Source organism: Hemitrygon akajei, chromosome 10, assembly GCF_048418815.1.
Source record: "Hemitrygon akajei chromosome 10, sHemAka1.3, whole genome shotgun sequence".
Taxonomy (NCBI): domain Eukaryota; kingdom Metazoa; phylum Chordata; class Chondrichthyes; order Myliobatiformes; family Dasyatidae; genus Hemitrygon; species Hemitrygon akajei.
This window is the reverse complement of record NC_133133.1, coordinates 10,217,288-10,243,208: the sequence shown is the minus strand read 5'-3', so window position 1 is coordinate 10,243,208 and position 25,921 is coordinate 10,217,288. Positions and strand designations below refer to the sequence as shown.

Below are 25,921 nucleotides of genomic sequence, written 5' to 3'. Positions count from 1 at the left end.
CTTTGAGCAATCCCCGATTTAATCTTAGCCTAATTGTGGAACAATTTACAATGACCAATGAACCTACTAACCGGTATGTCTTTGGACCGTGGGAGGAAACTGGTGCGCCCAGAGGAAACCCATGCAGTCACAGGGAGAATGTACAAATTCCTTACAGAAAGTGGTAGGAACTGAACCTGGGTCATTGGTACTGTAAAGCATTGTGCTAATCACAGTGCTACTGTGTCGCCCCATGATTATATAAACTTCTATTAGGCCATCTTCCATTGTCCTGTGCTCCAGGGAAGATGCAGCATGGCCAATGTCCTCCTTCACCTCAGGCTCTCTAGTCCAGGCAGCATCCTCGTAAATCTCTACTGCACCCTCTCCAGCTTGACAATGTCTTTTCTATGACCAAACCTGCTCACAAAATTCCTAGTGTGATGTCATTGATTCATATAACTGCAACATAATGTCCTGACTTGTTCCACCTGAAGAAGGTCAACGTGCTCAATGCCTTTTTCACTATCCTGTCTACTTGTGCGGCTCCTTTCAGTGAACTGTGCACTTGTGCTTCCAGGTCCCTCTGTTTTGTCCTGTCATTCACTGTATACGTCCTTCCCTGGTTTGACTTTCCAAATACATCACACTAAGTTGAAATCTATTTGCCATTCCTCAGCCTGACTTCCTAAATGATCAAGATCTCTTTGGAAACCATTGTAACTTACAACACTGTCACTCAGAAGAAGAAGGTGGGGACAACTTTGTAGAAAGGAGAACAAAGAACAAATGAGTGCAGTATAGGCCCTTTGGCCCACAATATTGCAGTAACTTTTTAATCTACAGCATCACTCTTTGCCTTCCCTCTCACATAGCCCTCCATTTTTTCTATCATCTATATGTCTATTTAAGAGTCTCTTAATGTCCATAATGTATCTGCCTCTACGACAGCTCCTGGCAGGGTGTTCTATGCACCTATCACTCTCTAGGTAAAAAACCTCGCTCTGACATCTCCCCTATATTCTTCTCTAAACACATCACAAGGTTAATTCCTGGGATGTCAGGACTGTCTTACGCAGAGAGGTTAGAGAGACTGGGCTTGTACACGCTGGAATTAAGGAGATTGAGAGGGGATCTGATTGCAACATATAAGATTATTAAGGGATTGGACAAGGTAGAGGCAGGAAATATGTTCCAGATGCTGGGAGAGTCCAGTACCAGAGGGCATGGTTTGAGAATAAGGGGTAGGTCATTTAGGACAGAGTTAAGGAAAAACTTCTTCTCCCAGAGAGTTGTGGGGGTCTGGAATGCACTGCCTCGGAAGGCAGTGGAGGCCAATTCTCTGGATGCTTTCAAGAAGGAGCTAGATAGGTATCTTATGGATAGGAGAATCAAGGGATATGGTGACAAGGCAGGAACCGGGTATTGATAGTAGATGATCAGCCATGATCTCAAAATGGCAGTGCAGGATCGAAGGACTGAATGGTCTACTTCTGCACCTATTGTCTATTGTCTATAAAATTGTGCCCTGTGGTAATAGCTATTCCCAGCCTGGAAAAAATCTCTGGCAGTGCACTCTATCACCTTGTACATCTCTACCAAGTCAGATCTTATTCCCCTTCTCTTCAAAGAGAAAAGCCCTAGCTCACTCAACCGGATCTCATAAGACAAGTAGCATCCTCGTAAATCTCTTCGGCACCTCTCTAAAGCACCTACATTGTTCCTATAACAGGGCAACACAATATTCCATGTGGTATAGCCAGAGTCTCATACAGATGCAACTTCATCTCATGGCGCTTGAACTCAATCCCCCAACTAATGAAGGCCAGGCACTATATGCCTCCTTAACAACCCTATCAACCTGTGTGGGACCTTTGAGGGATCTATGGATGTGGATCCCAAGATCCTTCTGTTCCTCCACCCTGCTAAGAACCTTGTATTCTGCCTTCAAGCACGATCTTGCAATGTGAATCATGCCAGATTTTTCCTTTTAAAGGGATCTTGTGATGCATGAATGGATAACTGTGTTTGCCAATTCACAACAAAGACTGCAACTTCAAAGTAGGTGCATCACTGGCTGTGAAGCATTTTGAAGAAAGCTGTGGTCAAAAAAATTCAAGTCTTTCTTTTTTAATCTACCTTAAAATGGTACCTGTGGAATAGCAGTGCCAGAGGCATTGTTTTCTACAGTACTGTGAAATATTATTAAGCAGTACCGCAGTAACACTATAAATAGTTCTGTCAGAGCCACTAGCTCTACACTATTCCACCGTCAGGCTTATCTATCCAACAAATACTAATTCTATCAAAATCCGATTTGTGTTGTACTTCTCCTCTTAAGTCAATCATTCCCCTCACTGCTATAAAACAGGAAAAGTGAGGGTTTCCATTCAATGCACTGATCTATATTTCTCATTAGTCTGAATTAAATAGTCAGCCCCGGTCACTGGCTGGTTGCCCAAAGTAACTCTTAATGTCAATAATGCAAACAAGCCTAATAATCATTGCAAAAACCTCACTGGCCTACTTCCTACCTTTCTGGTCCATTTATAGCGATTTCAAATGACCATTAGCACTCCCCTTCCCTCCACTGTTGTTGGAACACTTAGATAAGGGCCAAAGGATGGATTCACTTTACATTCACTTCACAGGCATCTGCAGTGATAACATGCAATGAGGCATGTACACACACACACACACACACACACACACACACACACACACACACACACACACACACACACACACACACACACACACACTCATGCACATATGCGCACAGGCACACTCACACCTATCTTTTTTAACTCGTTGAAAACCACACACACACATGCATTCTTATGCGTGCACACTCTCACACACACACACTCGCACATGCACACACATATGCTCAATGTGCATGCACACGTGTGCACTCACACAAACTCACAACACTCACACACGCAGACATATACACACACACACACGTACACAGATATGAAAACAGAAATGCACATACATATCTCTTTTAATTATTTGAAAACCACTCACACACATCTTTTTTAAGTCCTTAAATAAATACATTAATGTACACACACACACACACCCCCACCATATTTTTTAATTCTTTGAGAAGCACGAGCACACGTGCGCGTGCACACACACACACACAAACACACACATCTATTTTATTTAATTCTTTGGGAAGCACATATGTATATCAATTTATCTTTTTTAACTCTAAGTAGGAAATAGACACACACCCCTCTATTTTTTTTAACTCTTAGAGAACTACCACAGCAATACTGCATGAAACTAAATTGCACAACAAGGTAACAATGTTGTCACTGTAGGCACACTTCCCATTTCAAAAGTGCCTGAATTGTGTTATAACCCACACAGTGGTGACTTCCTAATACTGCAAGTTATTGGAACAACGTAACTCAGGATTCTGGCTTGCCACTGTGCTATTCTTTAGTCAAGGCTTCCTCTGAAAGACACACACATTCCTGCTGCCAAAAATATTACTGACTCAGGTCGATCTTTAGATCACAATATTTGTTTTAGGAGCAGACTACGGGACAAATGAGATCTGACTGGCTTGAGTGCTGTCACCATTATATGAGGGGTGATTGATAAGTTCGGGGCCTAAGGCAGAAGGGGTCAATTTTAGAAAACCTAGCACATTTATTTTTCAAAATAGTCCCCTCCTACATTCACACACTTAATCCAGCAGTTGTGGAGCATACAGATCTTGGACCTCAGAAAGTGTCCACAGCAGGGGTGATTGATAATTTGGTGGCCTAAGGTAGAAGGAGATGAGTTATACAGCTCTTGGCACATGCAGTTCAACTCTTTGTGTGTTTATGCAGAAAGCTTGAAATTAATAACTCATCTCCTTCTACCCGAGGCCATGAACTTATCGACCTTCCCCGATGAGTTATTAACTTCAAACTTTCTGCATAATCACTCAAAGATTTGAACTGCATGTGCATGTAACGAGAGCTGTATAACTCATTTCCTTCTACTTTAGGCCACAAACTTATCAATCACCCCTGCTGTGGACACTGTCTAAGGTCCAAGATCCATATGCTCCATGACTGCTGGAGTAAGTGTGTGAATGTAGGAGAGGACTATGTTGAAAAATAAATGTGCTAGGTTTTCTAAAATTGATTCCTACCTTAGGCCACGGACTTATCAATCACCCCTCATAGACTATGCATTGGCTCCTCAACTTACAAAAGGGATGTATTCCTGTTAAACATTTTCCAAGGTGAAATTTTGTCAATTAAAAAGGCAAGGCAAAATGTCTTATGAAAACTTTGGTACAGTACATTCTCGAGCAAGATGAGTGGAATGTTATTGACTAGAGCAAATAAAATAGTTTTGTAAATCGATGACGTTGGCCTCAAAGAGTCAAAGGCATTAGAGTGAAAATCCATCAATTGAACATTTGCTATGTGAGGAGTACCTCAAAAGGAATAAGGAGCAGAATAAACTCATTAATAAGGGAAGAAAACAATGTCTTAGGTTTCATTGTTCTTAAAATTTGAAGTCATAATTTTTTTATCAAGCAGTCATATATTTGTGTATTACTATTTCCACATTTGTAAAATTTACTAGTTTCTTTAAAATTCATTTTAGTTCTTTAATTGCAATATCCTTTGGGATGCACTAAGATTGTGAGATCATCGTAGAAATGGAAGACTTGTTTTCTCATTAACAAGCTGATCTTTTGCACTTAAAATTAGGAAACTGAGACATTTCCTCAGACCTGCCACAAAGATGGAAAGCAACAACTCATGTTAATACAAAACACTGTAAACTGCAGCATGTTCCAGAGAGCTTATAGTCATACAGCACTACAACACACAAATAGGCCCTTTGGCCCATCTAGTCCAAGCAAACTATAATTCTGTGTAGAGCCATTGACCAACACCTGGATCATAGCCCTCCATTCCTCTCCTATTCATGAACTTAAACAAGCTTCTCTTAAAAATGTTGGAATCAAAACCACATCCACCACCTCCCTAGCAGCAAATTCCAGACTCTCACCACCCTCTGAGTAAAGAAGCTCCTCCTCATTTTCTCCTTGGGTATTTTATCTTTCACCCTTTAACATTTGACCACCCACCCATTCTAGGCTCACCCAAACTCAGTGGAAAAAGCCTGCTTCCATTTACCCTAACTATACCTTCATCATTTTGAAAACTTCTATAAAATCTCCTCTCATTCTCATATGCTCCAGGGAATAAAGTCCTAACCTATAACTCAGGTCCTCAAGTTGCAGCAAAATCCCTATAAAGTTTCTCTGCACTCTTTCAGTCTTATTCATATCCTTCCTGTAGTTATGTGACCACACTGCACACAATACTCCAAATAAGCTTCACCAGCATCTTATGCAACTTCAACAAAACATCCCAAGTCCTGTACTCAGTGCTTTGATTTATGAAGGCCAATGGGCCAGAACCTCCCTTTCTAGCTCTTTCTACCTGTGATACCATTTTTATGCACTTATGGATCTGCACTCTCAGGTTCCTCTCTCTTACCTCAGTTCTCAGTGCCCTACTGTGTAAGGTCTACCCTGATCGGTCCTCCCAAAATGCAATGCTCACAATTGCCTGCATTAACCCTCACAGACTGTGCTGGACACTGAACCACAACAAAATATCAGAGCAAATGATAAAAGCCTCTGACCACTGTGCACGTCTACAAGGGGTGCTGACACAAGAAGGTAGATCCATCATCAAGGACCCCCATCATTCAGGCCATGCTTTCTTCTTGCTGCTACGATCAGAATCAGGTTTAATATCACAGGCATATGTCTATATATATATATATATATATATATATATATGCACACACACACACATATAGTAACTTAAATAAGTAATGCAAAAAAAAAAGTAGTGAAGTAGTGTTCATAGGTTCAATTCCATTCACAAAATCTGATGCAGAGAGGAGGAAGCCTTTTCTGAATTGGGCAAGAGATACAGAAGCATTTAGATCCACACCACAAAGTTCAAGAACAGTTATACCCCTGGCCCACCAGGCTCCTGTATCAAATTGAGCAACTTCACTCACCACAACCGCAAACTGATCACTGAACACAAACTATGAAATCACTTTCAAGGACTCAATATGTTCTCAACATGTATGTATGTATGCATTTATTTATTGTTTTTTGTTTTATTTGTACAGTTTGTCTTCTTTGCACATTGGTTAATTGTCAGTCATTATATGTATTTAATTTATTGAATCTATTGTATTTCTTTGTTTGACTTTGAATGCCTGCAAAGAAAATGCGGTATTTGGTGACATACCTACTTTAATAATAAATTTACTTTGAACTTTGAGAAACCTCAGTCACGGTGCTGGACTTTTTTACAGAAGGACAAAGAGTTAGAGTTGCAAAGGTTTAAAGCAGGGTTCCCACAATTTTAATTACTTGACAGCAGAGGCTGTGTTAGTGGTGGAGCAATCTAATTAGGAGATGCCCAAGAGGCCAGAATTTGTGGAAAAGTAAACCCTTAAATTGTTATAGATTCATTGGGAATTGCAGAAACGGGGAGGAAGAGACAATGAAGGGATTTCAAAATAAGAGTGCTAAATTTGAAATAGAGTTGTTCCTCAGCCTGGGGGACAAAAAAACACATAAAAAATTTTGGAGGAACTTAGCAGGTCAGGCAGCCTCTCTAGAAATCAATAAATAGTTGAAGTTTCAGGCTGAGACCTTTCTTTAGGACTGGAAGGGAAAGGAGAACATGCTAGAATGTGGGAGAAGGGAAAGGAGTACAAGCTGGCAGGTGATAGGTGAAGCCACATGAGTGAGAAACTGGGAGGTGACAGGTGATGGAGATACAAAGATGAAGATGAAGGAATCTGGTAAGAGAGGAGGTGGAGAAAAGGAAGGAGGAGGAGATCCAGGGCAGGTGAGGAGAAGAGAAGTGGTAGGTGGAGGGCTAGAATATGGAATGAAATCAGAGAGGAGTGGAGGAGGGGAGGATAAATTATTGTGTTAGAGAACTCAACGCTCATGTCATCAGGTTAGAGGCTACCAAGATAGAATAAGAGGTGTTGCTCCTCCAACCTAAGAGTCTCATCATGGCAGTACAGGAGACCGTAGACCGACATATCAGGATGGGGTTGTAAATAGCATCAAAACAAGCAAAGATGCAGGTTAGAACATGAAGATTTTCATAACCTTAGATAGGAGGGAGGCCAGCCAAGAGTAGATCGCAATATCCACACCTATAAATGCATGGCTGAGTGTGGAAATGATGCAGGATAACATTCTTGTGGAATGGAATGGCATTGTAGGTTTCCACTCAGCTACTCCAACACTACATGTTCGGCACAATTTTGTGGGCCGAAGGGCCTGTATTGTGCTGTAGGTTTTCTATGTTTCTATGTAAATCCACAACCTCCACCACCAAATAGGGCAAAGGCAGGAAGCAGGCAGGAGCACCATCAGTTTCAGCTTCTCTTCCACACTGACAAGAGCATTTATTTTTTCAACATCACAGGGTCCAAATCCTGGGATTTCCTAATGTTAATGTGGGGTCACCATTATCACTTGGAGGACAACGATGGTTCCACAATAATGGCTCACCGCAACCTTCTCAAGGACAGTTTGGGAGAGGCCATAAAGCTCAAACATGCGAAGTACTTTTTATTATCGAAGTATGTCTCTGTTACCGTATACTACACTGAGATTCACCTTGCAGGTATTCACAGTAGAACAGAAATATACAGCACAGTCAATGAAAAACTACAAAGATTGACAAATGACCAATGTGCAAAAGAAGACAAAATGTACAAATACAAAAAAAATTAAAAATATGAATACATTGCTATATAATACTGAGAACATGAGTTGCAAAGTTGTTGAAAGTGAGTTCATAGGTTGTGGGATCAGTTCCATGCTGAGATGAGTGAAGTTATCCACGATGGTTCGGGATCCTAATGGTGGAGGAGTGATAACTGTTCCTGAACCTGGAGGTGAGGAACCTAAGGCTCCTGTACCTCTCCAGTGACACCTCCACCTCCAACAATAAATACATAAGTGAAGGACTTTGGTGGAGGAGGACGTGGTCAACTGTCAAAGGAAACTAACAGTTCAAGAAAGAGTAGAATGGATGAGTTAACTTGGTGACAACCACCAGAGGTGTCATTTAGAAAAGCAAGAAGCTGGTATAAAATTGTGATAGGGCTGAAAACCTTTCTGTAGAGATTCCTATGAAAATGTCCTGGACAAATGAGCATAAACTTTGAATTCTACTGTAAGGTTTGAGGATACTGGAGAGGAAATGGAAAAGGGTTCACCGTGACAGAAGGGGCATGAACATTTTCCTTGAGAATAATGGGGGTAAGAACAGATTTGGAAATTTGGGCACAGTGGTAACGTATCAGTTAGCATGACGCCTCCTCAATACCCAAAGCCTGGACTGACACCTTGCCCTACTGTCCTGTTTATTATTTATTGTAATGCCTGCACTGTTTTTGTGCACTTTATGGAGTCCAGTGTAGGTCTGTAGTCTAGTGTAGCTTTCTCTGTTTTTTTTAATTATTACATAGTTCAGTCTAGTTTTTTGTACTGTGTCATGTAACACCATGGTCCTGAAAAACATTGTCTCATTTTTACTATGCACTGTACCAGCAGTTATGGTCGAAATGACAATAAAAGTTGACTTGACTTTACAGCTTCGGGTGCTGGGGTTCAGAGTTCAACTCTGACATCGTCTGTAAGGAGTCCTCCCCCTGGAATGCGGAGGTTTTCCCTGGGTGCTGCAGTTTCCTCCCCCAGCCCAAAGACCTACCGGGTAGGTTAATTGGTCAGTGTAGGTGGTCCTCTGATTCAGTTAGAATTAATTCATGTTTCGGGGTTGCAGGGTTGACTAAGCTCAAAGGACCAGGAGGCCCAATCTGTGTTCTATTGCTAAATAGGGGATCAGTATCCGGTGAGAGGGAACTGTTGACAATATCAAATATCCATGCAGCCAGAAAAGAAATTAGTTAGTTGAGCAATTTAGTGGGATTATGGTCAAATAATGAGTATATGTCTCTCAAACTCGCTGAATTTAGCAATGGTCTGAGGAGAATAATGAGATAAACTGGAAATAAAATTGGAAAATCACAGCTTAGGATGGAGGGGCGGGTGAGGAAGAATCATCAAAGACATACCAGTGGACCAAGAGGAAGGAAGAAAATGGAAGAATCCTTCAGAAATAGCTGACTAATTATATTATCACAAAGCAACATCAAAGCAGATCACAGCCTAAACACACAATCTGAAATAAATATGCAAAGCAAATTTTGCATAAAAATGTAACACGAAAATACAATAATTATCACTATGTTCTTAAAGAAACTAACAATCTCTTAGAAAAGATTACTCTCAAGGTCAAGAGCTCCTCTAATAAGCAATTAAAGGTTTCAGTTAAATCTCAAAAATGATCAAGGCTTTTTTAAAACGTTATAATATAGGTCTTGAGAAACCAAACAAATGAACAGATGCAAATTGCACTGTAGTTTTGCAGAGTTTGCTAAGTAATATTTGAGTGTCATTTCATCGCGATTAACAAGTCTAGTATGTAACAACAATTCAAAGGCACTTCTTCAGCATAAAGAGACTTGAGATGTTCTGAAGCAGAAAATTATGTTAAGGAAGAACATATTTTCTTTCTAAACCAGTTTACCTGGATTAATAATATATCATTTTTCCAAAACTTGTCGCTGGAGATTTTTAAACAAGAATCTTAATTATTAAACTTATTACTATTAATGAGAATTTTCCTCATGTTTTATGCTGGACATACCAAGCTCTTGAGTATAGATGATTTAGAGAAGATAACATTATACGGTAAGGTATCTGTGAATAACACCAGTAACAAATAATTACTCATGTATGAATAGGATTCCAAATTCTCCAAACTTTAAAAAAATTGCGGTCATATTGAATATCACATTGAATAGACAATTTTAGTTGCAAATTGCAGAAAATTATTTAAGTATTTTGGTCAGATATGTCTATTAGGTAGTTTCCTATTTTGACTATTGTACGAATGCTTATTTAAATGGTGGTAAATCAGGACCTTGTGTTTCAGTGCCCTAGATTTTAAACCAGTTAACCAAGTGACTAAAAACTTTTCATTCACTTAATTGTTAAAAAAAAATCAGCTCCACTAATGTTACTTTGTCAGTACAGTTTGCGGCAATTTAAAAGGGACTGGGCCCCTTTTAGTTACAAAGTGAAAAGTAATTTTCTAACGGTCAGCCAGTGAGGTTTGGAACAAATTATTGGAAAACAGGAAGTTTTTGGTGGCTAGCTAATTATTATGTTATAATGTCTATATTAACATGAATTATTCCTCAGTAGTAGTGGACGTTATTCAGCAGGTGGAGTTCAGGGAAAACAAACACTTGGGTAAACCATTGCAGTTGCTAGTGAGACTCCCTATCACACACCATCCAGCCTTGAAGGCTCTGGTAACACTTGTATAGATTATGTGCAATTTGTTATCAAACTGAATGTTTCTCCTGTGGCTTAGGCTATGCAGGAAAATAACTGGTTCCAAAACACTCAGCACCATGAGATACCAAACATAAAAATGTCTACAACATGTTACCGCTTAGTGCTTTTGAGCAAAATAGGAATGTGTGCTTTTTGATCAGAAACACTGCATTGTGTGCAATTTCTGTTATCCAACTGCTTATCAGTTTTCAGGCTTGTGTTGCACTGTCATGCAAATGCATATAAGTGATCAGGACCACAGAATGTTATCACTGCCCCTTTATCCAGATACATCTTTAGTAGAGTAGTGCGGGCATCTTCACCACACACACCCTGCAGTAGTTCAAGAAGACAACTCACCACCACCTAGTCAATGGTATTTAGGGACAGACAACAAATCCAGTGATGCCCAGATCCAAATAAATGAATAGAAAATTAATGTGCTGACACGAAATCTTTTTTTGGTTTTGACCCATATTTCAAAAAATCTCTTTTTGTTGAAATAGATGAAATAACTGTATGCATCAAATGCTTGATCCCTAACAATCTCACAAAATTAATTTTAATATATAAACCCAACACAGTAATCCAACTCACTTTTGTTGTGTTTTAATACGATATATATACAATCGCTTGGAAGCATTTCGCTCCCAAGATACAATGCTGTGAAGAGCTGCAGAGAGTTTACAGTGCAAATGGACCCCCAAACGTCAAAAGGGAAATATCCAGTAAAGGAGAATAACTAAAATCTTCAGTCAAAAATTGACCCCTCTGTGCTATATATATTCTACATATAGCTGGCTATTTTGTTTTGAAGTCAAGTCTTTGGAAATTTTAAACATAGAACTTACACAATAAGAGCAAATGGTTAACTTCAAAAAACAACTAAATTCAACAAAAGGATATTGTGTGTGTTTGTGGCAATTATGAAGTCGGTGTAGCAACCGACGCCACCTCCAATAATTATAAAATACTGCTCTCCTTGATCACGGGAATTCAGTGGGGTTCTGGAGAAAAAGACGTTGGTTCTGAAGCTCACCCGGAGTGATGGCTCAGGCGAAGTTAAGTCTAGTTAGAATAACCCATCCTGTACGTATTTGTCTAGTAGTTAAAGTCTAATTTCTCTCACTGTCCTACAGTTGGCTAATGACAGTTTGTTTGGCCAACACCTCGAGGTAGTCTGGTTCTGTGTGGGGCTTGGCTTGGAGTGAAAGATTGTCGTTTTTCGCCGGCTGTTTTCTCGGGGTCCCGTACAAAACCGTTTTGTTTAGCCTGTCCTGTTCCTGGTGCCGGGCTCCTTGGGACGAGCTGGCGAACTGGCGCTTGGGCAAGGTGCAGAAGGTGTAGTGGGCGTTCAGACCGCTGGGCAGCGCCTTCCGCCGTTCGCCGAGGTTTTGGTACACGGAGTCCGTGTGTCGGGGCGGCTGCGGCCCCAGTAGTTCCACAGTGCTAATGGAGTAAGGCGCTCTGCCCAAGTGCTGTGACTTCTTCGCCTGCAGACTGCTGAAACTCAGATCGGGCAGGTCTCGGTAGTAGGTAACCTGTTCCGCTTCTCGCTGGATGTAGATGGGGTTCTTGCACATTTGGCCCACGGGGTGAGGGATATAATTATACACGTGTGCCTCTGCTTTCTCCCCGGGCTCAGAGCCATACGGCCCGCACTGCAGCTGGTAGGAGTTGAGGTCCAGGTTATTCGGGGTGGCGCTCTGACCACTCGCGCCGCCTTTGCGCCGCTTCAACACGAAGACGAACAGCCCGGCCCCGAAGCAGACGCTGAGAATGAAAACTACCAGTAGGCCCAAGATCAGAACGGAGAGGGGCACTGGGCTGGACTGAGCCGTCCCGGGACTGGGAGGCTCCGCGTCGTCCTGCGGGAGATTGGGGTTGCGGGTGACCTCGTGGGAGCTGTGGAGAGGCAACTCCGAGCAGATCTCCTCATCCTTGAGGGATCTTAGCGCCTGGCCGGCGAACCTCACAGGGGATTCGCAGGCCACTTCGGTGATGACCACCCCAGCCCGAGATTGCTCCAACCATGCCTTCAGCGCCAGTATGGGACAGTCACACTCCCAGGGATTTTCCTGGAGGTCGATCTGGACAGCGGCAGACAATTGGTCCAAAACCCTTCTCACTGGCAAGTGCGGGAAATAATTATTCCTGAGGTTCAGCCTGGTCAGGTTGGTGCCGGCGAACACACTGGTGGGCAGGGACCGCAGCAGGTTATTGTTGAGGTACAGTAAGCTCAGTCTACCCAGGGAATGAAAGGTGTTTTCTAGGATCTCCTTGATGACATTGGACTCCAAGTACAGGTACTGCAGCCGTTCCAGACCCACAAATAGAGCGGGCGACAGCCTTTCGATATGGTTCCCGTTAAGGTACAACCTGCGGAGGTTGCTGAGGTTGCGGAAGGCGCCGTCCTGTATAGCTGAGATACGATTGTTGCCCAAGTGAAGCAGCTCCAATGCCCCGTACTCCCCGAAGTCACTCACCTGCACAAGGGGTAACAGGTTGCCCGTGAGGTAGAGCTTCTTTGAGTTTGAAGGTCGGGGCTGTAGTTCCGTGACGTTCCTGATCCTCCTCTCGTGGCAGTGCACGTTCAGCGCCTTGTCCGAATTCTGGACGGTGCACGAGCAGATGGAGGGACAACCGGCCGGTATGGGCGACCTCGTCTGGTAGACCATAATGGGGCCGAATATTTGTCGGCCGTTCGGGCTCGGGGTGACCCGGCCGCGGTTCTTAGGCTGCCGCTGAGTCTTGCCGCCTCGCAGGGTGGGTTTGGCCGGGCTAAGGGACGAGCCAGTGGTGGGGGGCAGGTGGGAGCCAACCAGCGAGGGGCGCAAGATCCTCAGGCTGGAGTCGACGGCGCTCTTGCGGGGGCAAAGGTCTTGCTTGTTCAGATGGGTCACATCCTTCCCGTGAAGTCTGAAGGGAGTCTCGCAGACCATCTCACCCACGAAGAAAGAGATTGTATCCAGCCAAGCCTTCAGCGGGATCAGGTCACAGGTACAGTTCCAAGGATTTTCCTCCAACTGGATCTCCACGATGCCGCCAATATGCTCCAACACCCCGGCAAAGGGCAACTTCTTCAACCGGTTCCCCCTTAAATCGAGATGAGTCAACAGCACGAAACGGAAGATGTTGTTGGGGAGACTGGGTAGCAAGTTATCGTTCAAGATGAGTACCTTCAGTTTATTCAGCTTGCTAAATGTGCCCGGTTCTATGATGCTGATGTAATTGTAATCTGCTTGTAGGTACTCCAGACTCTCCAAGCCCAGGAAGGTCTCCTCTCTCAACACTTCCAGTTTGTTGTTGTTCAAGTGCAATCTCTTCAGCGTGGCCAGTCCTTGGAAAGCGCCGTTCCGGATCTCCTGCAGCCCGTTGCTGCTCAGATGCAGTGTCACTGTATTGGTGAAATTGATGAAGCCTTTGGGAGGGAGCTTGCTCAGAGAGTTCCCGTTTAGGAAGAGCTGGTAGAGCCGATTCTGTGGCGGCTGGAGCGAGCTAACCTTGGTGAAGCCTTTGTTCTCGCAATTAATATTCAGCATCGTCTCCTTCTCCTCGCACGCACATCGGTGCTTGCAAATATCTTTGGCACTTCTGCGGTTCTCTGACGGGGTCTTGGAGGAAAAACCAGTCATTGCAAACACACTCATTACCAGGACGGAGCGCAACATCTTCCGATTACCGCCTCCCCACCCGACAGAAGTTCCACGACACCTTTAAATCTTAAATTCAAAAAAGAGAAACCCGCTTATAGTCAAGGCTGCAATAACTTCAGCTTGCAGGAGGGATGCAGGGAGCTTCTCCCACTTTCTCCAAACGATCTTGCATGTTAAAATAAGAAATAACGACACATCTCAAGGTCTACATTCCTGTGTTCCATGTTCGCTTCTCACCTCATACCGAGCGCAGATGCTCAGCCCTCCGCAGTTGGCATTCGGTGCAGGGAAGGGCACACTCTATCGAGGCGATCTTTCTGTCCCCTGACCGCAGAGTCTGCTGAACAATTTGCGGGAGGTTTCACAGGTCTCTGCGATTATCCCGGCGCTCGCTTCCACACTCCCGAGCTGGCGGCGAGCGACGCTTGGCTTCGCGTTTCTCGCTGAACAGTTTAGAGTTTGCCCGCAGAATGAAGCCGGAGAGAAAAGCTGGGAGCGGATCGCTCTCTGTCGGCGAAGAGTTTGCGCTTAAACCTCCCCCTTCAAGTCGCCTGCCAGTGGTCACGTCATGCGCGCTGAAACCTCCCCGCCGTCCCATTAACTCTGCAAAGGGCGAAGCGAGGTGCAATTTCAGGCGCCAGGCACCCCGGATAAAACCTTTTCCGAACTTCTAAGGAAGGATGTGCTGGCATTAGAGAGGGTCCAGAGGAGGTGACGATCATTCTCCCGGGATTGAAAGGGTTAACACGAGGAGTGCTGGCACTGAGCCTGCACTTGCCGGAGTTTAGAAGAATTAAGAGGAATTTCATTTAAACCTATCGACTACTGGAAGGCCTAGATGATGGAAGTGGGAAGGATGTTTCCTATAGTGGGAGAATCAACGATCTGAGGGCATCGCCTCAGAATACAAGGACATCCATTTAAAACAGAGATGAAGAGGAATTTCTTTAGCCATTTGGTGGTGAATCTGTGGAATTCATTGCCAGAGGTGGCCGAGTCATTTGGTATATTTAAAGTGGAGGCTGATAGGCTCTTGATTAATTAGGGTGTCAATGGTCACGGGCGAATACAGGAGAATGGGGCTGAAAGGAATAATACATCGACCGTAATGGTAGAGCTAACTGGAAGGGTCGAATGGCCTGATTCTACTATTCTTATGATCTATGACCTCAGCAAGGCAGACCATCCACAGCCAGGAAATATGGTGTGCTGCTTGGACTTGTAAATACGGTGAGTTCTAACTTAGAATGAGGTTTCTAAAAAGCTGGGAGCTGTTGGGGTTTGCACTCTCTTTTAGTGCATAATGTAGATGGGCAGTGAGTGCAGTATCTACAGTGGAAGGCTGGGGTGCAATGTCCACAGGCTGAGGCTGGGGTGCAGAATCCAAAGGAAAATCCTGCTGTGCAACATGATCAGGGAGAGGCCGAGGAGCAATATCCACAGAGCAAAGTGGGGTGCAATATCCGCAGGGTGAGACAAGGGTGCAATGTCCACTGGGCAGATCCAGGGTGGAATATCCACAGGGCAAGGCCGGGGTGCAATATCCAAAAGGGTGGGGGGCTGGGGTACAACACGCACAGGGAGGACCAGGGTGCAATATCTACAGGGCAAAGCTGGGGTGCAGTATCCCCAGGGAGGCCCAGGAGTGCAGTCTCATAACTCTAGTCAGGGTCTCTGGTAGGTGAGGGTGATTCATGAAGCATCTATGATGGATGGGAGGTGGAGGGAAGAGTCCATTTTCTACAAGGGGGTCTCTGGTATCTAAGGGGGGGGGAAGATGTTCTGTAACTGTAGAGGTGGTCCAATACCTACAAGATTTCCACTAGATGAGTGGACTTTCCAGGGTGTACATGCAGTGTCTAGGCTGTTTGGGGAGGAAGGTGTGTTGATGGAACAGGTGGTCTAGTATGTACAGTGATTACAGGATGATGTTCTATAATGATGAATAGAAGAGTGTCCTGTACAACATTTTATAACTTGCAGTAATCACTTGCCTTTGTTTCTACCTCCACTCCTCTCTCTATTTTTCCATTCTCCATTCTGGAAACTCTCTCACACCTTTCTCTCTCCAGACCTCATCACCTCCCTCCATGTCCCACCTCCTGTCCTTTATGCCACTCTCCTCTCCTATCAGATTCCTTCTGCCTCTGCCCTTTATCTCTTCCTCCTATCACCTTCTAGCTTCTTACTTCAGCCACCTACCTTTCCACTCACCTGGACCCACCTATCATGTTCCTGCTTGAACTCCTTCTCCACCCCCCCCCCACCTTATTCTTTCTTCCTCCTTCCTTTCCAGTCCTGATGAAGGGTTTTGACCCGGAACATCGACTGTTGATTCCTCTCCACAGTTGCTGCCTGTCCTGCTGAGTATGTCAGTGTTTTGTGTCTGTCACTTACATGCCCATCATTGCATAAACTCTTGTGTCACATGTTGTGGAGCCCAAAAGACCATAAGACATAGGAGCAGAGTTAAGCCATTTGGCTCCTCAAATATGCTCCACCATTTTTTCTCGGCTGATCTCTCACAACCCCAATCTCTTGCCTTCTTCATGTAACCCTTCATGTCCCGACTAATCAGGAATCTTTCAAATTCAGCCTTAAGTATTCCTAATGACTTGGCCTCCATGAATGCTTGTGGCAATGAATTCCACAGATTCACCACTCTCGGGCTACAGAAATTCCTCCTTATCTCTGCTGTAAGTGGACACCCCTCTATTCATTACATACAATGTTCTGATAGCTTTTACATATATTGGTATTTAGCTTAATGTGGAAACACGTTATCATAGAACTGTGAACTTTTGTGATTACTCCCTGGGCATCCCTCAGGCCAGTGCATTACCTGGGGAATAGAGATGAGTTGTCATTTGTTGAAGATGCAGCCAAATGGGTCCAGATTTGATATCAGCCAGGGTGATATATAACCAAATTGAGTTGACCTGGAGGGGATACCTTCATTCAGAGTCTCCCATAAGAGTAGATGACAGTCTTGGCCAGTCTCACTGTGAGTCTGGGATGAATTGAGTGACAGCTTTTAGAAAACATTTGTCACCTTTCTACATTGATGCAAACATAAACACAGCACCCCAGTACCTTGGCATTAGGTATGTTATTAAAGATCTCTTTCAAACCTACTGAATATTGAAAGGCCTAGAGAGGGTGGACATGGCGAGGATATTTCCAATCATGGGAAAGTCTAGGACTAGAGGGCACAACCTCAGAATAGAAGGAATTTCCATTCAAAGAGACCTGAGGAGGAATTTCTTCAGCCAGAAGGTGGTGAATCCATGCAATTCATTGCTATGTATGGCTGAAGAGGCCAAGTCATTGGGCATATTTAAAGTAGAGGGTGATTAGTTTGTTAATTAGTAAAGTCAAAGGCAGGAGAATAGGGTTCAGAGTCAACCATGACTGAATGGTTGAGCAGACTCAGTGGGCTGAATGCCCTAATTCTGCACTCCTGTCTTATGGTTTTATTGTCCAAGCCAGTCTCTTCTCAATACTAACATCAGGAAGAGGTACAGGAGTCTGAAAATATGCATTCACTCCTTTAAACACACAAATAAATGCACTTATTTCAGAAGATCTATCCTGGACCCAGCACATAAATGCACTTATGAAGAAATCATGCAGTGCCTCTACCTCTTTAGGAGTTTGCGAAGATTCAGCATAATGTCTAAAACTTCAACAAACTTCTATAGATGTGTGGTGGAGAGTATATTGACTGGTTGCATCATTGAGTAGGCCTCCGTTAGTCTTGATAGACCATGGATTTGCGCCTTGGAAAGTTTCCAGGGTGCAAGCCTGGACAAGGTTTTTTATGGAAGACCGGCAGTTGCCTAAGCTGCAAGTCTCCCCTCTCCACGCCACCAATGTTGTCCAAGAGAAGGGCATTAGGACCCATACAGCTTGGCACCAGTGTCATCGCAGAGCAATGTGTGGTTAAGTGCCTTGCTCAAGGACACACACTCAGCCTCAGCCAAGGCTCGAACTAGTGACCTTCAGATTACTAGACGAACGCCTTAACGACTTGGCCACACGCCAACTAGGTTGCATCATAGCATGGTATGGAAACACCAATGCCCTTGAATGGAAAATCGTACAAAAAAGTAGTAATTTCCAGCCTTGCCTTCCACTTGGTTGAAATTTCTGGGGACAACAACTTCACAGAGGCTTCGTCACCACAGAATTCAAAGTTCAAAGTAAATTTCTTTTCGAAGTACACACGTGTCACCATATACAACCCTGAGATTCACTTTCTTGCATTTGCAGTAAATACAAGAAACACAATAGTATCAGTGAGAGACCACACCCAACAAGATGGACAGATTGCAATAAATATATTTCAAATAATATCGAGAACATGAGATGAAGAATCCTTGAAAGTGATCCATAAATCGTGGGAGCAGTTGAGTGAAGTTATTCCCTCTGTTCCAGGAGCCTGATAGTTAATGGGTCATATCTGTGCCTGAACCTGGTAGTGTGGGTCCTGAGACTCCTGTACCTTCTTCCTGATGGCAGCAGTGAGAAGAGAGCATGGTCTACATGCTAGGGGACCTTAATGATGGATGCTGCTTTCCTGCATCAGTGTTCAATGTAGGTGTACTGAGTGGTGGGAAGGGCTGATGGACTGGGTTGTAGCCATTACTTTTTGTCAGCATTTCCTTTCAAGGGCATTGGCGTTCCCATGCCAGGTCATGTTGCAACCAGTCAGTATCCCCCTCCACCACACATCTATAGATGCTTCACAAAGTTTTAGATAACATGCCAAATTTTCACAAACTTCTAAGGATGTAAAGGCAATGCAGTGCTTTCTTTGTAATGGCCAGGATGGATCCTCTGGAATGACATAACAGGCCCTCTCCACCTCCGATTCCCCGATTAGGACTGGATCATGGACCTCTGGTTTCCTCCTCCTGAGGTCAATACTCTGCTCCTTGGGCTTGTGGACGTTAAGTAAGAGGTTGCAGTTGTAGTACCGCTCAGCCGGATTTTCAGTCTCCCTCCTATGTTCTGATTCGTCACCAGCTTTGATTTGCTCAATGAATGTGGTGTCATCAGCAAACCTAAATATTGGCATTGGAGCTGTATTTAGTCATAAGGATAAAGTGAGTAGAGCAGAGGTTTAGTGCATAGCCTTGTGGTGCAGCTGCACTGTGGAGATTGTGAGGATTTGTTGTTGCCAATCTGAACTGACTGGGGTTTGCAAGTGAAAAATTGAGGATCCGGTTGCACGAGGAGGCATTCAAGCCAACATCTTGAAGCTTATTGATTGGTTTTGAGGGGATGATACTCTTAAATGCCAAGTTGTTGATAAAGAGCACCCTGCTGTATGCAGCTTCATTGTCCAAATATTCCACGGTTGAGTGAAAAGCCAATGAAATGGCATCTGCTGTTGACCTGTTGAGACAGTAGACAAATATGAGCAGATCGATGTCTCTTTGGCAGGAGTTGATATGTTTTATCACCAACCTCTCAGAGCACTTTGTCACAGTGGATGTAAGTGCTACTGGACGATAGTCATTGAGGCAGGTTACCGTGTTCTTCCTAGGCACCGGTATAATTGAAGCCTGCTTGAATCAGTTGGATAGTTTAGACAGTTGAAGTGAAAGTTAAAAGATAACAGTGAACATTCCAGCGAGTTGATCAGCACAGGTCTTTAGTAGTTGACCAAGTATCCCATGTGGGCCAGATACTTCCTGTGGTTTCACCCTCCTGAAGCCTTATTATTAGGCTTGAATGGTTAATTGGGACTAGCTGGGTGGTGATTGTGGTTGGTCTGGATTTGTTGGCTTAAAGCTCCTGCCCTGCACCATCTTTAAATCACTCATATCAATTAATGCCCAGACATCTGCTGTTCTCCATTTTGAATGGGACTCTAAGATATTGAGCAGAATTAGGCCATCGAGTCTGCTCCGCCATTTCATCATAACTGATCCATTTTTCCTTTCAGCCCCAATCTCCTGCCTTCTGCCAATATCCCTTCACGCCCTGACCAATCAAGAATCAATCAACCTCTGCCTTAAATATACATAAAAATTTGGCCTCCACAGCAGCCTATGGCAACAAATTCCACATATTCACCATCCTCTGGCTAAAGAAATCCCTCCTCATCTGTGTTCTAAAAAGACACCCTCTGTTCTGAAGCTGAATCCTCAGGTCTTAGACTCTGTCGCCACAGGAAACATCCTCTCCACATCCACTCAATAAAATACTCCAAGTGAGGCCTTAACAAGTCTCTTTGCACCTAAGTTTTTTGTATTTTCTCTCCATTTAGAAAATAGTCAACCCTTTAATTTCTTCTTCCAATGTGCATGACCACACACATCCCGACACCGTATTACATTGCCGTTTCTTTGCCCATTCTCCTAATTTTTACAGGTCATTTTGTAGCCTCTCTACTTCCTCAAGACTACCTGCCCCTCCACCTGTCTTTGTATCATTCGCAAACTTTGCAACAAAGCCATCAATTCTGTCATTTAAATCATTGGCATATAACGTAAAATGAATCAGTCCCAATGCAGACCCTTGTGCAACACCACTAGTCATGAGCTGCCAATCAGAAAAGGCTCTGTTTATTCCCACTCTTTGCCTCCTGCCAATCAGTCACTGCTTTATCCACGCTAGTATTTTTCCTGCAATAGCATGGGCTTGTAACTTGTTAAGCAGTCCCATGTGTGGCACCTTGTCAAAGGCCTTCTGAAAGTCCAAGTATACATCCTCAACCTATTCTCCTTTGTCTATCTTGCTTGCTGTTTCTTCAAAGAATTCCAACAGATTTGTCAGACAAGATTTTCCCTTGAGGAAACCATACTGACTGTGGCTTATTTTATCATGTGCCTCTAAGTACCCCAAAACCACATCCTTAACAATTGACTCCAACATCTTCCCAACCACTGAGATCAAACTGGACTATAATTTTCTTTCTTCTGCCTTTCTGTGGATGATAGGAAGATAGGTGGAGGGGTAGGTATTGCTAAGGAAGCAATGGGATTGCTGCAGGACTTAGACAAATTGGAAGAATGGTCAAAAAAGTGGCAGATGGAATACAGTGTTGAGAAATGTATGATAATGCATTTTGCTGAAAGGGACAATAGTGTGAACTATTATCTAAATGGGGAAAAGGTTCAAACATCTGAGTGCAGAGGGACTTAGGAACACTCATGCAAAACTCCCATAAGGTTAGTTTACAGTTTGAGTCTGTGGTAAAGAAGGCAAATGGAATGTTGGCATTTATTTCAAGGGAAATCTATTAGAGTAAGGAGATAAAGCTGAGCCTTTATAAGACACTAGTCAGGCCGCACTATGAGTATTGTTAACAGTTTTGGGCCCCATATCTTAGAAAGGATGTGTTATAATTGGAGAGAGTCCAGAGGATGTTCAGAAGCATGATTCCAAGAATGAAAGGGTTAACATATGAGGAGCGTTTGGCAGCTTTGGGCCTGTACTCATTGAAATTTAGAAGAATGCGGAGGGATCTCATTAAAACCTACCAAATGTTGAAAGAACTACTAGATAGCGTGGAGAGTGGATGTGGAGAAGATGTTTGCTATGGTAGGGGCGGACTAAAGCAGAAAACCACAAACGTACACTCAGTGGCCACTTAATTAGGTTCAGAAAATGACAAATAATGTATCCACTGAGTGTAAATCATTTTAATAAAAAATCTTGTTTTTAAATCCTCTTGCAATTAAGACCAATACACCATTCCTTATTCAACTCATGCTTGAATCAAATTCTTGTGCCGTACACTTCTAAATTCTGTGTACAACACTTTTTTTTCGCTCATCTCTATAAAACCCAATCTTTCACCTTTGAAAATTGTTATGTTATTCTGTTTTGTGCACTGAAGTGGATAATCTCACATTTTCCAAATGATATTCCCTCTGCCATGTTCTCACCCACTCACTTGGCTCGTCGTAATCCTCCTGAAACCTCTTTATATCCTTCTCCCTCCTCACAATCCCACCTGCGTTGCAACTTGGAAATGTTACATTTCGTCTCCTCAGCCAAATTATTAATAGTGATTGTGAATAGTTACGGCCTAAGCACCCATCCCCGTAGTAACATATTACTCACAGCCTGCCCACATTAGTATGACCTGTTTACTTCTAATCTTACTGCCAAACCAGTTCTTGTTATTTCCAAATCCATGTGCTCTAAATTTTTTCACCAACTTCCCATAGGTAAAAGTGTCACAAGAATTGAAATGCAACACACAAAATGCTGGAAGAACTGTGGTAGTGTAGTGGTTACAACAGATCTTTACAATACAGGTGACTGTTCAATTCCCACCACTGCCTGTAAGGTGTTTGTACACTCTTCCCGGGACTGCATATGTTTCCTCCTGCAGTCCAAAAACAGACTAGTTGGTAGGTTAATTGGTCACTGTAAATTGTCCAGTGATTAGGCTAGGGTTAAATCGGGGGCTTGCTGAGCCCCCTTGCTTGCTTGCTGTGATTGTTATATGGTTATATGAGCAGCGTGGAACGAAGAGCGGGAAGGACCTATTCTGCCAGATAGCTTACTCCTGCTCACATTTCTTATGTTCTCACAGCCTAGAAGAAGCTGTTTCCCATCCTGATAGTTCGTGCCCTAATGCTATGGTACCTCCTGCCTGATGGTACAAATTCCAAAGTTCAAAGTAAAATTTATTATCAGAGTACATACACGTCATCACACACAATCCTGAAATTCTTTTTCTGCAGGCATACTTAGCAAATCTATTGGAGAATAACTGTAAACAATGGACAACAAACTGTGCAAATGCAGATATAAGTAAATAGCAACAAATAACGAGCATGAATAATGAGATATGAGTCCTTAAGTGAGTGTACTTATCCACTTCTGTTCAAGAGCCTGATGGTTGAGGGGTAGTAACTGTTCTTTAGAATGCTGTGGTGTGAACCCTAAGGTGTTTGTATTTACTACCTGATGTCAGCAGTGAGAAAAGAGCATGGCCTAGGAGGGAGGATCTTTGATAGTGGATGCTGCTTTTCTATGGCAACATTTCATGTTGATGTGCTCAATGGTTGGAAGGGTTTTATCCATGATGTACTGGGCCGGATCCACCACATTTTATAGGCATCCATTAGTCTCGTGAAACAATGGATTTGCGCCTTGGAAGGTTTCCAGGGCGCTGGCCTGGGCAGGGTTGTATGGAACACCGGCAGTTGCCCAAGCTGCAAGCCTTCTCCTCTCCACGCCACCGATGTTGTCCAAGGGAAGGGCACTAGGACACCAAGCAGCTTGGCACCGGTGTCGTCGAAGAGCAATGTGTGGTTAAGTGCCTTGCTCAAGGACACAACATGTTGCCTCAGCTGAGGCTCGAACCAGTGACCTTCAGATCACTAGACCTGATGGCTTATCCACTAGGCCACGCGCCAACACATTTTGTAGGATTTTCCAGTTAAAGGAATTGGTGTTCCTATACCAGGCCATAATGCAGCCAGTCAGCACACTTTCCATCACAATTCTATAGAAGTTTGACAAGGTCTTTGATGACATGTCAAATCTCCACAGACTCTTGAGGAAGTAGAGGCACTGTCGTGCTTTCTTTGCAATTTTGTTTATATGATGGGTCTGGGACAGGACCTCTGAGAGGGTAATATCCAGGAATTTAATGCTTCTCACCCTTCTCCACCTCTAATCCTATGATGATTACTGGCTCATGGACCTTTGTTCTCCCTCTCCTGAAGTCTCCAATCAGTTCCTTGGTCTTATTGAGATTGAATAAGAGGTTGTTATTATAACACCACTCAGCCAAATTTTCAGTCTCTCTCTTGTGTGCTGATTCATTACCGTCTTTGATAACAGCCCACTACAGTGGCATCATCAGCTAACTTGAATATGCTCTTGGAGCTGTACTTAGCCACACAGTCATAGATGTAAAGTGAGTAGAACATGGGGCGAAGTACACATCCCTGTGGTGCTCCTATGCTGATGGAGATTGTGGAGGAGATGATTTTACCAATCCAAACTGACTGGGGTCGACAAGAGAGGTAATCCTGGATCTAATTGCACAAGAGGCTATTGAGTTTACTGATCAGTTTTGAGAGGATGATGGTATTAAATGCTGAGCTGTAATTAATAAAGAACATCCTGATGTGTGCATCTTTACTTCCAGATATTCCAGAGTTGTGTGAAGAGCCAATAAAGTACAATCTACTGAAGAGTTGCTGCTTTTTAGGCAGATTATGGTGGATTGAAGTCACCACTCAGGCAGGAGCTAATATGCTTCAAAGCAGCCTCTCAATGCACTTAATTACTGTGAATTTAAGTGCCACCTGGTGACAGTCATTAGACTGGTTACTATGCTCTTCTTGGGCACCAGTATAATTGAAACCTGCTTGAAGCAGGTGAGTACCAGACACAGGGTCAACGAGATTGTTGGGCAGGTGAGAGGGATCATTTGACAATGCTAAGGGCATATGCAGCACCCCTGATGCTTATCTCTAAAGGGTGGAGGAGAGACACCAGCAGTCCTCACAATCATTTGTAGGGACATGTGGTCTGTTGTTTGTCATACCCATACTAGATGACAATGTGGCTGGTTAGGTCACTTTCAATGGTGCTTCAGGTAAAAATTGGGTAGAATGGAGGGGGTGGGGAGGGGGCTCACTACTCTCAATCTCCTCAGAAAGTGGAGACAAAATTTCCAGCTCAGTGCAGACATCTACATAAAAAGTATGGAAGATAAACTTTTCACTGTCTCTTAGTACATTTGACAATAATAACAAAGCAGATAAACCAAAGCATTTCCTATCCAAGTACTTTAGGTTCAGGTTTAGATCTGAATTACAGTATTTGTGACATGTACAGTACATTGACACATTCAACAGATGATGCCTCAAGAAGGCAGGTTCTATCATTACAGATCCCCATCACTTACGGAGTCTACAACTAGCCTGCCCATGCTTCGCGCCACCTCCCAGTTTTGGATCATCTGCAGATTTGGAAATTGTGTCCTGTATATCCAAGACCAAATCATTAATATCTATTAAATAAAATATCTGATCTAGGACTAAGTCCTAGGGAACTTCACTATCAACTTCCTGAAGTCTGAAAATAATCTTGTATTTTCTTCATTTCAACCAATTTTCTAACACTACGACCTTTTCATTCCCTCTTTTTTTCTATGTTGGTCTCAAGTATATTCCTTTGTATCTTATTAGATCCATTTTGGGAATGAATAAACTATACAACTATGTCTACAGTCTTCTTGTTGATCATTTCTGTTACTTCCTCAAGCAATTTTATCAATGATGATCTGCCTGTTATGCCACTGACGTTTAGGACAACAATGAAGGTCCTCCATCTCTGTCAGTATTCAGGCCTTCCTTCATCATGTCAGTAGCCTTCTTGGTTTTCACTGCTGTCAGTCATGCAAGTCCCTGGTGGAAACTCAGGAATACCATCAGACTCAGAAGCAGAGGGATTCTTCATTGCTATTTCCGTAACAATTTTATTTTACTGGTTGGGGTTATTAGCCCTGAGCTGAACCTCAGAACTTGGATGGCTGGTAGACCACTCTCAGTCTTTTCTCAACCCTTTGTCCTGTTTGGCATGGTGACCTCAACAAGAGACAAAGCACAAAGCCCTGACTCTAGTCAACATAGCTCTCCAGGTCATTGAGGCATGCAAGCCTCCAAACCATAGAACTATAGAACATTACAGCACAGAAACAGGCCTTTTGGCCCTTCTTGGCTGTGCCAAAAAAATTTTCAGCCTAGTCCCACTGACCTGCACTTGGACCATATCCCTCCATACACCTCTCATCCATGTACCTGTCCAA

At 43.4% G+C, this 25,921-nt stretch overlaps 1 protein-coding gene across 1 annotated transcript; it reads right to left on the bottom strand.

The window, feature by feature from the left end:
• Nucleotides 1–11,058: 11,058 nt before the first annotated feature.
• Nucleotides 11,059–14,690, bottom strand: slitrk2 (SLIT and NTRK-like family, member 2). The gene has a single exon (XM_073057774.1). The coding sequence runs from the start codon at nt 14,140–14,142 to the stop codon at nt 11,605–11,607; it is 2,538 nt and encodes an 845-aa protein (XP_072913875.1). The 5' UTR covers nt 14,143–14,690; the 3' UTR covers nt 11,059–11,604.
• Between the last annotated feature and the right edge of the window lie 11,231 nt (nt 14,691–25,921).

What these genes read in the sequence shown, in the direction of transcription:
- slitrk2 (XM_073057774.1), bottom strand. Translation starts at nt 14,142, where the DNA reads ATGTTGCGCTCCGTCCTGGTAATGAGTGTGTTTGCAATGACTGGTTTT.